Raw genomic sequence first — 13,071 nt, 5'->3', positions numbered from 1 at the left:
GGTGCAGACTGGAGGAACAACATCTCGTCTTTAGATGAGAATATTGAGTTCAACACATACAGATTGTGAGACAACTCTAACTCCTTCCTTTTCTTTGAGCTTTACTTGTTACATTCTTTGTCACTATGTCCTGTCTCCCCTCCCCCAAGTCCAGTGGGACTATCTGTTCTTTCCAGTCTGGCTGTTAGACGCACCAATGTTCTGCCATTCTTAAATTCTGATCATTTAATCTGCTCTATCAACATTCTTTCTCCCTCAGCACTCCACCCTCCCCCCACAACCCCACTATTACATAAAGGCGCACTTCACGTCAGCGCTGATGAAGTGTCATCTAGGCTCGGAACGTTAGCTTGCCCTCTCTCCATGGATGCTGCTTGACTTGCTGTGATTTCCCCCATTTCACTTATGTTTTTTTCTTATTTGGGTTACCGACCTGATTTTGCCTGTTGAATTAAAATCACCCAGGATTATTGCTATTATGTTACCACAAGTCCCCAGTATTTCTTCTCAAGTACATTGTCATCCATTGTGGAAATGTTTATGACACTATAGTTCATTCTCACTCATGATTTCTTTCCCCTACTAATGGGAGAAAAAGAATCAAATTATTGTAGAATTATATGGACAGAAGAAATCAACTAGCAATCTGGGTGGTTCTTCCTGCTACTCATGACAATAGTATGGCTTTAAGAAATGTATTTTGTCCTGGTTTTTTTTTTGGAGACATTTTAAAACAGACGTACCCTGTTGTCTATTTGAATCCAATAAAGTAAACAGCTTGTGAGGCCTTGGAGATTTTTTTAAGTTTGAACAATTGAAGCAGTCTGAAGGGGTGGTGTCAAGCTCACACAGAACCAGGATTTTCTTTAGTTTTAAGCTTTCAGTATCAATTGCTTCTGGGGTCCTAAAGCTGGATTTGGAAGCTGCAGTATATCTCTCTCTTCTACTCTCTCTCAGAGATTTCTCTTGATGTTTTTTCCTCCTGGGCTGGAGGATTGCTTGTGAGACAATCTATTTTACTGAATTTGCCTTTGCCAAGTATGTGTTTGTGGGATGTTACTATATTACTGTTTAGTAGTTAAACAATCTATTACTTTGTTAGATTTTCCAATCGAGTTAAGTTATTCCAATTTCTTCTTTCTTTTGTTGGCTTTTAACTTTGTGTATGAATGCACTGTGTTTTGCTACAAGTTTGACCAATCAATTTGCATCCAGAACGCAATGCCTGATACTTCTCTTTAAAATAAGAAAAAGTTAGGGTCTAGACTATCTCCTTGACATGTTTTGATGGGGCTTGGTCTGGTCCATAACATACTTAGTACATGTTTGGCTGCGTGAGGTTAAGAGACCGTATTGGCTTTGACATTGCTCTTCAAAGTGGGATTGATTCTGCTGATTGACATCATTTTCCACCTACTTCTTGCACACAGACTTTAGGCGTGTAAATTAACTCCCTCATCTATATAGCATCTGGAACAATTTATACCAGAACTGTCAAAGTACACATCAAACACCATTCTGATTCCTGAAAGGAAACCACAATATGGTGCTGAATCCAATTTCACATCGCAACTGTCATTAAGGAAAACTCAAATTAGAATGAATTTTAAAATAAAATGTTGTAAAGCTTTCTCCTTATGTCTGGCTCTCTTTGTCACTTTGACATTGAAAATTAGGATCTCTGGGCTCTATATTCACTTTCAGCGATGTCATTAAGCTGATCGAGCAGATCAGCCACTGATTATACACATGCAGCTCAATATTTCTTTCTAGCAATTGAAAGGATCAGGCTGCTAATCCACTGTAACCTATTACAGTGGTTGCTGATCTGCTGTAACCTGTTATACGAAGAGCAAACAGCAAAGACCAGTAGAGCACAGAAACAGGCCCTTCAGCCCACCAAGCCTGCACCGAAACATGACACCTTTCTAAATTATAAATCCCTTGCCTCTAGCGGTCTGTATTCCTCTATTCCCTGCGATATCTGTCAAGGTACCTCTTAAATGTTGCTACTGTATTGGTTTCTACCACCTTCTCTGTCAGCGCATTACAGGCACTTACCACCTTCCGTGTAAAAAACTTGCTTCTCACATCTCCTTTAAACTTACGCCCTTTTACCTTAAACCTATGTCCCTAGTAATTAACATTTCTACCTTGGGAAAAAGACTCCAACATTATATCCATGATGACTGATGATCTGCTGTAACTTGTTACAATTATTGCTGTTCTGTTTCTCACCAACACCGAAACAAAAATCTACCTCACATGCTGAAATCTAACTGGTAGCTTCAAATCAATTGTTGACTTTAACATTTAACTGGTGATTTAAATATGAATTCACAATAAATTCAGAAAGTACTGTTGCCACTCTTTTTTTCCCTCTCTGACACCAACCTCTCTCACTCCTAAATTCCCCACTCTCTTTATATTTTGTCTGGTTTATGCAGCTCAAAACCAGTACGTTACCAGTTTAACAGTATCATTTTTTTGTTTGTTTTCTTAAACACACACATCTTTTCTTATACTAAAGTGTAACATAAGTTTTATCTCTGTCAAGCTTTTGAAATTTGCTGATTTTCCAAAGCTACTGGAATGTTCGAACAATTAGGGAAAAATATCCCCTCAATGCAGCTGATTGAAACTGATGCATCCCTCCAGATGTTCAGAAAATACAATCCAAATATAGCTCACAGAGCCTTGGGTGAAAGTATTAGGTTTTGGGCAAAACTTAAGTCATCAAATAAAGTCTAAAAATGACACAGGAGTCAATGCTGCAGATAAAATGAATAATGATGTTGTGAAATATTTTTTCTTCTGTTTAAACTATCATAGTGGTTATTAGAAATATGTATTGGTGGTAAAATAAAAGGCACCTGAAAAAGATATTTTACACTTAACGGAACCCATTTGCCAGCCTGCATGATGTCACGGTAACATACTTGGGATAAAATAGTGTACAATTTGTAGGCATCACATGTCATACAGTATGACAGCAGGAAGGTTGAAATTGCTTATCACCATGTCCACTTAAACGAGTAACAGGTACAATAAATATGCAGGTTTTCAATGATGTATCAAGGTCAATACATAACTGAAGTCAATTCAGATAAATAACAATTCACTTAAATTAAAACGAAAATAATACTGGGTAAACAATTGCATTTGTGGTTATCGTATAATGCTATACAAACTTCCACTTAAGTTGTTGCTGCACTTACTTGCCAGATTATTCAGAAAACTCACTGCAAACTTTTGCGCGTATTCAATTTCAGCCTCCGGGGCTCTATCCAAATGAAGTAAATGTTGATTAAAAGGAAAACTGACAAACTCCTCCAGGACTGTGACATTAAATACCTCCCCAAGGGCCAGTGCAAATATCGTGAAACCTTTACATTTGGCTTCTTGGGATATTTCCAGTAATTTCTTCTCATCAATGCTTGTCTCCCCTGAAAATATTGTAAAAATAACTTTGTAAATTCTCTGACTTGTGAGATTTGAGAAGAAATTTTTCAAGGTCCATTCAATGGTACTGTCAATGCCAGTGGCGCCCTCTAGCGGATTAAATGAGTCATGGATGTGTCTCTTCTTTAGGGTTTTTGCAGTGTAATCCAAAACTCCAAACTCTAAGTTAAAAGGAACTTTCCCGTATTTTGGTGTGTAATTTGGTGTGTGGTGTACCAGAGCCACCCGGGGATGAAGATCAGGGGTTTTAGGTTCTGCAGAGCTGACAAACTGATTAAGCATTGAGCTCAGGAAATGCTGAACTGTTTCAGATTGTGTAGGTTCCATTTGCCGTAAGTCATCATGAACAAAAGCTATGTCCAGGCTTACTGGAATAAGCAATGGGGCAGTTCTTCTTGGACATTGGTCATCAGGGCTACACTCATCTGTAACAGAAAGACAAGAAAATACCAATTTATTTAATAGGGCGGCTTTTTCACAACGATGCAGAGCATTGTAAACAGGGAGAGCAAAGAATTTGAAATCCTACCCCGAAATGCGGAACTTAACCATTTCATGTGAGAGTGAGAATGGGGCTAAGTCACATTTTGTGAATCACGATGGGTACAGTTTGGACCTGACAGGAACAGAATGGAACTTTATAGATTTGTTTGGATAGTCAGGTAGTCTTTCCGAAAGATATGGTATTCCTTCGGATATAGTCCCAGAATACCTTTGGGGAAGACAAGATGCCCTTTGAGAGGTAAATTGCTTTTTGGGAGAGGCAAGGTTCACTTTAGATTTATTAAAAGCAGGCATTAATGTGCATAAAAAGTAGAAAAGCTCATTGGAACAGTGAGGCTCATTAGAACTGACAAATACATCTGCCAAAATTAGGAAGGGGAGCTGTCAAAAGGAACTATCAAAAGCAACAAAACAACTGTCAAGCTATTGGAGAATTTAAACATCCTGGCCTTTAAATATTTGAAAAAAATGCTTGCTCTTTCACTCTGTCTGTTGACATAAACCTGAGGGTAACTATTACTGGATTAGTGATGCCTGACTGATTTCACATGCTTTTATTTCACAGTGGGACGCTGGCAATTATCAACAGCTCAAAACTGGACTCTATGAACTGATACTATGATATATAATACTTATTTTTCTAGAATTAATCAATCAAATGAAATATTTTTCCTTAATTTGATTATATAGTTTAAACAAGTAATGTAATGACTTACAAAAACAGAAGTTGCTGGAAAAGCTCAGCAGGTCTGGCAGCACCTTTGAAGAAAAACTCATGAGAAATAAGTTCTGAGGAAGGGTCACCGGACCCAAAACGTTAGCTCTGATTTTTTCTTCACAGACGCTGCCAGACCTGCTCAGCTTTTCCAGCAACTTCTGTTTTTGTTCCGGATTTATAGCATCCACGGTTCTTTCCGTTTTTATATAATGATATATTGTATATGTATATGTATATACAATCATTTTCAAAAAATACACAATACTGTAACAGATACTTCAAATTTTGTCTTATTTTCTTTTATTGTAAGTGTGGAGGACTGCCCATGGTGGATATAGGGTGAGTCCAAGGACATCGGTTGGCATGAGTTGGAAATATCTTGTCATAGCTCCATTAGCAGCAGGTGGAGGGTATAGGTAAGCATAGAGGTTAGGAGCAGCCATGGGGTCAGATGGCAGAAATAGTTTGGCATGGAAGACATGAGGGCCCATACAGGATGGACAACTGGTGATAAATTGACATGCAAGATATGACAGACAAGGGATTTGGTAGAAGGTGTGGTTTGGCACAGAGATTTATGAGTGACCATTGAAGTGAGTGAAAGGAATGTACGGGGCATGGGAAAGCTTCCACCTAGCTCACCTCCACATCCAACAGTCACTGCACTTATTCTGGTGTCATCCCGCCAAACTCCTAGAGAAATCTGCCACACCATAATGAAAATTCCAACATCTGGGGTACATTTTCTGGGATTAGTTTTCCAGAGTCAGGAACTGTCCCAACTCTGTGCTCCTGATCCAGAAGCAAAAATTGAGACCAAAATGTTTGGGTGTTGGATCCATGTTTTTTGAAGTATGTGCTTTATAGCTGCCTATGTAGAAATATTAAGCATTAAACATCACCTTTTTACATATTAAAATATATAATTAATTTTTTTTGTTAAACAAGATATTGACAGATCTTGGGAAAAGACTACAGGAATTCACTCCACAAAATAATATATTTGCCTAAACTTCAACTATATTATTAAAGGCACAGGTGAATAAGGTGTTGCAGGCAGGGCATGCAAATCACAAGATTGTAGACTGAGGGCTTCAGAAACGTAAAGTCGTACCATAGCAAAGTGTACATAAAAAGACTTGTTGTAACAGCTCCTGGGAACGTTGTTGCTGTCTTGGTAATACAACCACTGCATTCTTGTGAAAAAACGTAAAGAAAAGCAAAATTAAAACATCTCCATGACTGTAAATGAAGGAATATAATTTTGTAATAGAAATATGGCCTCCAATCACAATTGCCCCCACTGGCAGAAACAGTTTTCCAACATTATAAGCCATTCTGAAGAAGAGTCATGGTTGACTCGAAACATTAATTCCGTTTCTCTCTCCACAGATGCTGCCAGACCTGCTGAGTTTCTCCAGCATTTTCTGTGGTCATGCCAATATTGACTTACTTTGAGCCAATAGGGAAAACGTCCATCGGAAAGAAGCAGGGTCCTCCTTCAAATATGTGACGGATCTACATTTTTAACTCATAAACTGAGCTGGTTTGCTCTGGCAACAGGGAAGCCTGTCAAGAACTAGATCCTGGGCCAGAAGAAATTGTAAAAGATAAATTAAATGCTTGGAAGCATTATCTTATCTTTTGTTTTTTTTTAGCTTTCTTTTAAAACAAAAGAAAAAAGGAGCACTCTCCTAATCCTAAAAAATTATCCATTAATCCCACAGAAACTGTGATCCCATTGAGACCTCACAAATATTCACAACTTTATATGTTGATATTTGTAACGGTTAAACAATACTTCCTTTCCCGACAGCAAATGAGCAGTTACAATCAAACAGTAGGAAATCTAAACTTGCATTTAGTTTGTATGCCTTAATACTTTTTAACTGCGTAGTATAGATTATTCAGGTGCTAAGCAGTTACCCAAGTTCTAAATTTTGCATGCTAGTGGCTTGAAATCTACTTTTAAACTAATCTAAGATCAACTTTTCCATAAATGTAACCTCTAATATGGTTATGATTTAAGCAGCACATCAGAGGTATGCATGAAAGCAAAACCTTTCCCAGCTTTCACACAGCTTGAACGTTTCAGAGGTTTTATGAAATAGATCTTGAAAATTAAAGACAGAATTTTATGGATAGTGGCCAGTGGGTTTGCAGGCAGGGGAACTGTAAAATTCCCCAAACCACCCACCTCTGAAATTTTACAGAGGTCAGGCAAAGCCTAGGGCAGCCCCACTGTAATCGAGGCCCTTAAGTGGCCAGTTAGTGGCCACTTCCAGTGTAGCTGCAATTCTGAGGTCAGTGGGAGGAAGTCAAGGATGGAGGTGAAGCCTGGCAGGTTAGCCTGCACAGGCATCGTGTGGGAAAAGGGAGGTTCACCTCCGCCACCACCCCCCCGACCCCGCACCTCCTCACTGGGCTCCTTTCCTGATTGTGGGCACACCCATTCTCCACAGGTCCAAGCTGTGCGCTCATTACCACCTTGGCTTTTCCAATCTGACTGTCTGCCCTATGGTCACTGCTGCAATACAACCACACTGCTGGCTGTTGGTACTTAGAATGTGTGTGGATTGTGTATAATCCCAGCAGTCCTTTGCGTGGCAGTGCTGGGACCACTGGCCAATTTGATGCCTGCCCGAGTGAGGAAAATATGCCCCACCTCCAGCCAACTCATGCATCCATGGAACTTGTAAAGGCTGTGCGCTGCAAAAATTGGTCTCTGCAGACTTTAATTGTGGTGCCACCCAAGAAATGCTGCCATGAAATTATGCCCATCTTCCTGCTTATAATCCTGATTCTAGCTCATCTTACACTTTCGCCTAACAAATTTTTACAATTTCAAAGCAGCAAATTCAGTGTTAAAAACATATGTGTATATAATAATTTTACTCACCGGAAAAGCTTGTTCTACCTCTGGGATGTTCTTAAAGGAGATGATGACTGGAGTGATGCCCGAAGCAAAGAACTGAGTGGCAGCTGCGGCTAAGGCCTCAGTGTCTTGGGATCCTCCATTCGTGATGAAGACAGCTACTTTCTTCACCAGGACACCGTTACGTACACGTTTAAAAGTATTTCTCGCAACAAATTCCATACCACTGCCAATATTCCGTCTGTTACTCGATCTTTCATATGAGAGTGCATCTAATTCTTTCAGCATTAACTGTTTCTTCTTAAAGGCTGAAAATCGAATGAAAGGCCTTGCCACGTTACTGTAGGTGAGAACAGCGACACGAGCCCCTGTGGGACAGTTACTTTCAGCAATGCTAATATCCTTGAGAAAATTAATTACAATGGTCTTCATCTGTTTAAATATTGCTGGTGTTACATCCTCAGACATGTCCAGAGCAAATGCCAACTCTGTGGGGTATGCAGGGCACTTTCCTTTTCCTGGAACAATGCAGAGAAGCAAAATATTAAAAAGTATCATATATTCAAACAAGCAAGGGACAGAATTCAAAGGATCGGCAAATGTTTTAATTTGCAAACCTCTATGATGATTACTTACTTTGTGAACAACAAGCTAAAGAAGAAAAGAAAAGTAAAATTAATGATGAATTTCCAATGTAACATTTTTATTATCACCTGTTAATTTAAACTACTACAATAATCAATAGTCTAACTATTGGTATCTGAAAAAACACATTTTATAAATGGTTTTGCAGCTTAATTTAATGTAAATATGTGAGATTGCTAAACCTCAGAAAAGTTTTAGTTATGCTACCATGAAGGATATCTTTCTGTTTACAAAGCTGTAGTCTTGAGAACTATATTTCAGTCTTATTAAAAAGGGGTGGGATTGAATACTTCAATCAATTATTAGTGTTGAGATTAAGGAGGAGAAATGGCTGCAGACACAATGGCACAAACTGAAAGACTGCTTGACTTTAGTCTTGAGGCTGCCATTCCTTTATTTTTGTCTTCCTTATATTTCATTGGTTTCTAGTTGAGTATCTTGAGAAAATATGATGCAAAGGCAAGGTTATCTACTTTCTGTATTTAAAAACAAACTCCAAATTGCATTTCAAACTTGATTTGATTCATTGATCACTAACAACAGTCCAAAAAAATCTTGTATGATACCCTGATTAAAGGAGATGTTATAGCAAACATTCACTTTGAAGAGAAAGCAAACAGAAAGCTTTATCATGTGATTCAACATTTTATGGGGCTGTCTCTTCTGAATTACTGATTCCACAGTAGCAAAACAGACATTCTGGAGGCTCCCTCATTCATTCTGCTGATTAAAACATTCAGTATCTGAGCCATAAAGACTAGGAGGGTCACAGGAATCCCTGTCTGTGTTCAGTTGATTTTTACTGGGTAGTTAGAGATGGCTTTGGTGCTTAACTTGGGATCAGATGGTGATTGATTTGTTCAAAGGAAACAAAAGCAGTCAGCAAGATGCATATTTCTACTCACTGAATAATCTGTGCTGCTCATCCTTCAGTTAATTAAATGGGTAAATCTAAAATGAGGTGACTATGTCTAATTTCTATGTTAGGATATCAATTACAATCTAAAATACCTTGTGAAAATATAGTGTTGATCATGGAGTTATTTTACAACTGCTTCTGTTCCTGTACAAGCACTAAACCTACTTATATTAAATTCCTTGACACAATTTTGTAATGTTGACATTATCCATTAAAACTTAGGTAACACCAGTGTAATAACTGTTTGAGAGAATACATATGCTATTGTATGTAACCTTATATTAACTCCCCCACCACATGCGCATACAGACAGACACAAGGAGATACTTGGAGACATCAGTGGAGGGAGAAAACTGGGGAAGCAATTCAATGGGACAACTACACAGGGTTTGCACAGATGTTCCTTTTGCTTTCCTGGATTTTCTGTTCTTTGCAATTCTTTGCAGAAGACGAGAAACTGGTGAGCGAAAATAATGTGACTTTCTTCAGAGTTGATTTTTTTCAAAGAAACTTGGAGGGAAAGAACATTATATGCCTTTTGCAGCAGTCTGAAAGCTTCTGCCAGTATTCTGCACACCCACAAGCTGTTCAGCTAGCCAGAAGCCAGGTGTCATTAGACTGATGGCCTTTGTCATTCCCAATTACAACTCCATACATCAGCCAGCAACCTGTCGCCGACTCTCAATTTGCAGATATGCCCTGGTGCCAGCCCATGTATAAACAGGCTCCCCACACTGTCTGAATGAAGCAGTAGTGTTAACACGACCTACAATGAATTTCAATAACTTGCTTTTTAAAAGTGCAACTAATCTTTCCACACCTTTAGTTTTAAAACAGTTCGTTTACTACTTCAGTTTACACTCAAGAGTGAAATAAAAAGATACCATCTTTACAATCTAAAGAAATATGAAAACAATTTGGTTTCACATTCCCATGAAAACCTTCAAGTACAATACTTTTCTCAATTTTCCCAACTTTGTTGTAAGACTGGAGCTTAAAACGCTGAGACGAAACTTATAAAAGAATTGTTACTTACGACAGCTCTCTCGTATATATGCAATAAGGCCACAAGACTGCAAAGAAAATGAGAAAACTAAAGTTTACAAATAAACTTTTAGGGAAAAAAAACCTACAATTTGATACACAATTACTTTTTACATATACAGCAAGTTACATACCGTTTCCAATGCATGACCTGGTGGTCCTTTCTGGCCCTGAAATAAAGGAAAAATAAAACTTGTTCAAAGGATACAATTTTTTTCAGTGTTATTAATGTTTTCTCCCCTTTTGCCCTGAAGCTATTGGCATTTTTCAGAATATTGTGTCATCACCACATTTCACTGTTCTGCCCAAGTAGCTCTGAACTCATTTTTAACTCATTGGTCATAAATAATATGACAGCAGAATCTGGTCTTAACCTCACTCAATATCTACAGTTTCATGGCAATCGCTAGAATATAAGCAGGAGCTGAAATCTGGCTGTGTTTTTGTTTGCTGCTTAAAGCAGTGAGATAGAAGTACTCCTACTGTTGCCTCAGTTGAGAACATCTAAGTTGCAAAATCCAATTGTTATTAAATCTTGGACATTTCTTAGATGTATGACTCAATTATTCTCTCAATGAACTTACTGAGCCATAGGAAATGCAATAAAAATTGACTTAAATCTAGATTTTCATTTTCTAAAATCTTATCCTTTGAAATAACTGCACTGAGCCCAGTATCCTGTCACCCAGTCAGCCTTTATTTACATGTGCACAGTGCAGAGCCTCTGACCAGCCACCTTGGGACCAATCCCTAAAAGACAGGAGACTCTGAATCTGCTGCTAATATCTGTCAGCCAGGACTCCCTGAATGGTCCAGGTTAAAAAACCCACTCAAGGATCTCATAGCCAACAAGATCCACCTCGTTTCAAGCACTACACCCTTACATGCTATTTTCTTTCAAAGCGAGTGTTAAATGAACTGTTAAGATTGAGGAATACTGGAACCAGAAAAGGCCATTTAGATCCTCAAGCCTGTTCTGTTATTCAATGTTACCATGGTTGATGTATATCCTAATTGACCTGGCTTCAACACTCTTAATACCCTTAGCTAACAAAATTTCATTAATTTCAGATTTAAAATTATTAATTGAATTAGCATCTACTACTTTATGTTAGAGGGAATTCCCCACTTCAATCATCCTTTGGTCTGTGTCTGATTTTAAGATCATATCCTCTTGTTTTAGGATTGCACACCAGTTTCTATCTAATTACATGATTAGTTCTTTCAAAATTCTAATAACAGCTATCAAATCACCCCTTAAACATCTATAAACCCTGTAAATGTAATTTAAAGGCTGAAAGGTATACATTACTCTTTCATTAATGATTCCAGGGTTTTGACCTCCATGATGTAAATTTCACAATGTTTACTCAGTTTCTAAATACAAGTTATGAATAAATATTAGAAATAGCAGTGATCCTGGGATGCTTCCCCCACTCAAGTGGTCTAACAAGTTTACTTAGAAAATGTATTTCCTTCTCTGGCTATTCTTTTATCTACATGTGCTAACAGTTGGTTCCTGGCATTATTTGGGTCAGAACATTTTGATTTGCAACCTGCCATTATCCATGAGTAGGTCTCAGTGAGCAGCCTCGGGAATCCTGTGGAATACAATCTCAGGGGAAGAGAATGAACAACCAGGATGTAAGCAGTTATTGAGGCAGTTTTGAAGCTAGATATTCAAGAGTGAAGAATTGGTATCCATTATAAAGGAGATTTGGTGGTCCACAATGTCACTCTTAATTATCAGGTTGCTGAGGAATCTCTGGGATCTGCCTTGGAGGTATCTGTTACTTTTTGCACCCTGTGGGATGTCCCTTCACAGTCTATCTATCAAATCATATTTACCTCACATTAATTCTGGACATGAGAGTTTAAATTTCAAAGTAGCTTGTTTTAATCTATTAAAGTGTATGGTGAAATTTGTTGAAAATGTTAAATCTTGTGGTTTATTCTCTTAATAAGCACAGGGGATCTCAAAATTTCTCTATTTTAAACAAAAAGTTATTGATCTCTAACCAGATCATAACATAATTTTAGTGTTTTGTCCAGGGTCATCAGAGACGGGAGCCCACACATCCTTCACAAGGTGAATGCACTACAGGCCAAGCTGGAAGTACCTAATAACATAATGCACACCTCTCAGAAAGCAAACAACTACAGTGCCAGTGGCACTGTCACTCAGTTTAGGCACCATTTCTGTTTCATAAGTGCCCCTCAGTAAACAGCAAGGTCTTTTCCAAGAACAAGGCACAGGAGCGTGAAATGTTGATCAACTAAAAATCTGGGCACAATACATAAAGCAAACAATAGAGAACAAGTCACTTTTGCCAATGCACCAAAAGACTAACAGAGGATGCTCGGGCTACTATCGAAAGTTCAAAATGTATAGGTCGTTTAGTTTTGCGGTTAGATTGAACTTGTGATAAGTATGGGAAATGGGGGCCAATTGGCATAGTTGTCTGTACAGCTAGCATGTGATTCAGAATAAAACTCATACTATTGGCATAAGTCCCATTCCTGCTGAGGCCTCCTCACCCTGCGCCTGAGAGTGGAAGGTAGTACCAACCACTAATGACAAAAAAGTTGCTAAGAAAACAGTTCAGGGTAAAGAGTCAAAAGACAATAAGCTGAATTAAGGACCTGTGTTTGGGCAGAGCACGAGTGAAGTATTAGAAGTAATTTTGTCATTATTACTGACATTTGTCTTGATAAGTGTTTTGATTTTATGTGCTTAAGTTGACGGTAAGTACAAAACCATAGAGAAAGAATAATAATCAAAAATCATTGTTGTGATAGTACTAAAGACTCGTATTACAGGCAAAGCACATCTCATTTGATGTGCTGTGGCACCTATCCAGAACTTGGTCTGCACATTGATTATTATCGTGATTGGTTTACTCA

At 38.3% G+C, this 13,071-nt stretch overlaps 1 protein-coding gene across 2 annotated transcripts in view; it reads right to left on the bottom strand.

Moving 5' to 3' along the window:
• The window catches only part of col6a4a (collagen, type VI, alpha 4a), a 164,989-nt gene that overhangs the window by 27,111 nt on the left and 124,807 nt on the right, over positions 1 to 13,071 (bottom strand). For both annotated transcript variants that reach the window (XM_048613282.1, XM_048613286.1), the window contains 6 exons: positions 10,302 to 10,337; positions 10,160 to 10,196; positions 8,196 to 8,210; positions 7,584 to 8,077; positions 5,799 to 5,880; positions 3,219 to 3,887 (listed from right to left, as the gene is read on the bottom strand). In XM_048613282.1, coding sequence (XP_048469239.1) covers positions 3,219 to 3,887; positions 5,799 to 5,880; positions 7,584 to 8,077; positions 8,196 to 8,210; positions 10,160 to 10,196; positions 10,302 to 10,337 — 1,333 coding nt within the window. The remainder of the gene's footprint in view (positions 1 to 3,218; positions 3,888 to 5,798; positions 5,881 to 7,583; positions 8,078 to 8,195; positions 8,211 to 10,159; positions 10,197 to 10,301; positions 10,338 to 13,071) is intronic.

Source organism: Rhincodon typus, chromosome 2 (genome assembly GCF_021869965.1).
Source record: "Rhincodon typus isolate 14 chromosome 2, sRhiTyp1.1, whole genome shotgun sequence".
Classification (NCBI taxonomy): Eukaryota; Metazoa; Chordata; class Chondrichthyes; order Orectolobiformes; family Rhincodontidae; genus Rhincodon; species Rhincodon typus.
The sequence above is the reverse complement of the archived record's forward strand: the minus strand, read 5'-3'. Positions and strand labels throughout refer to the sequence as shown.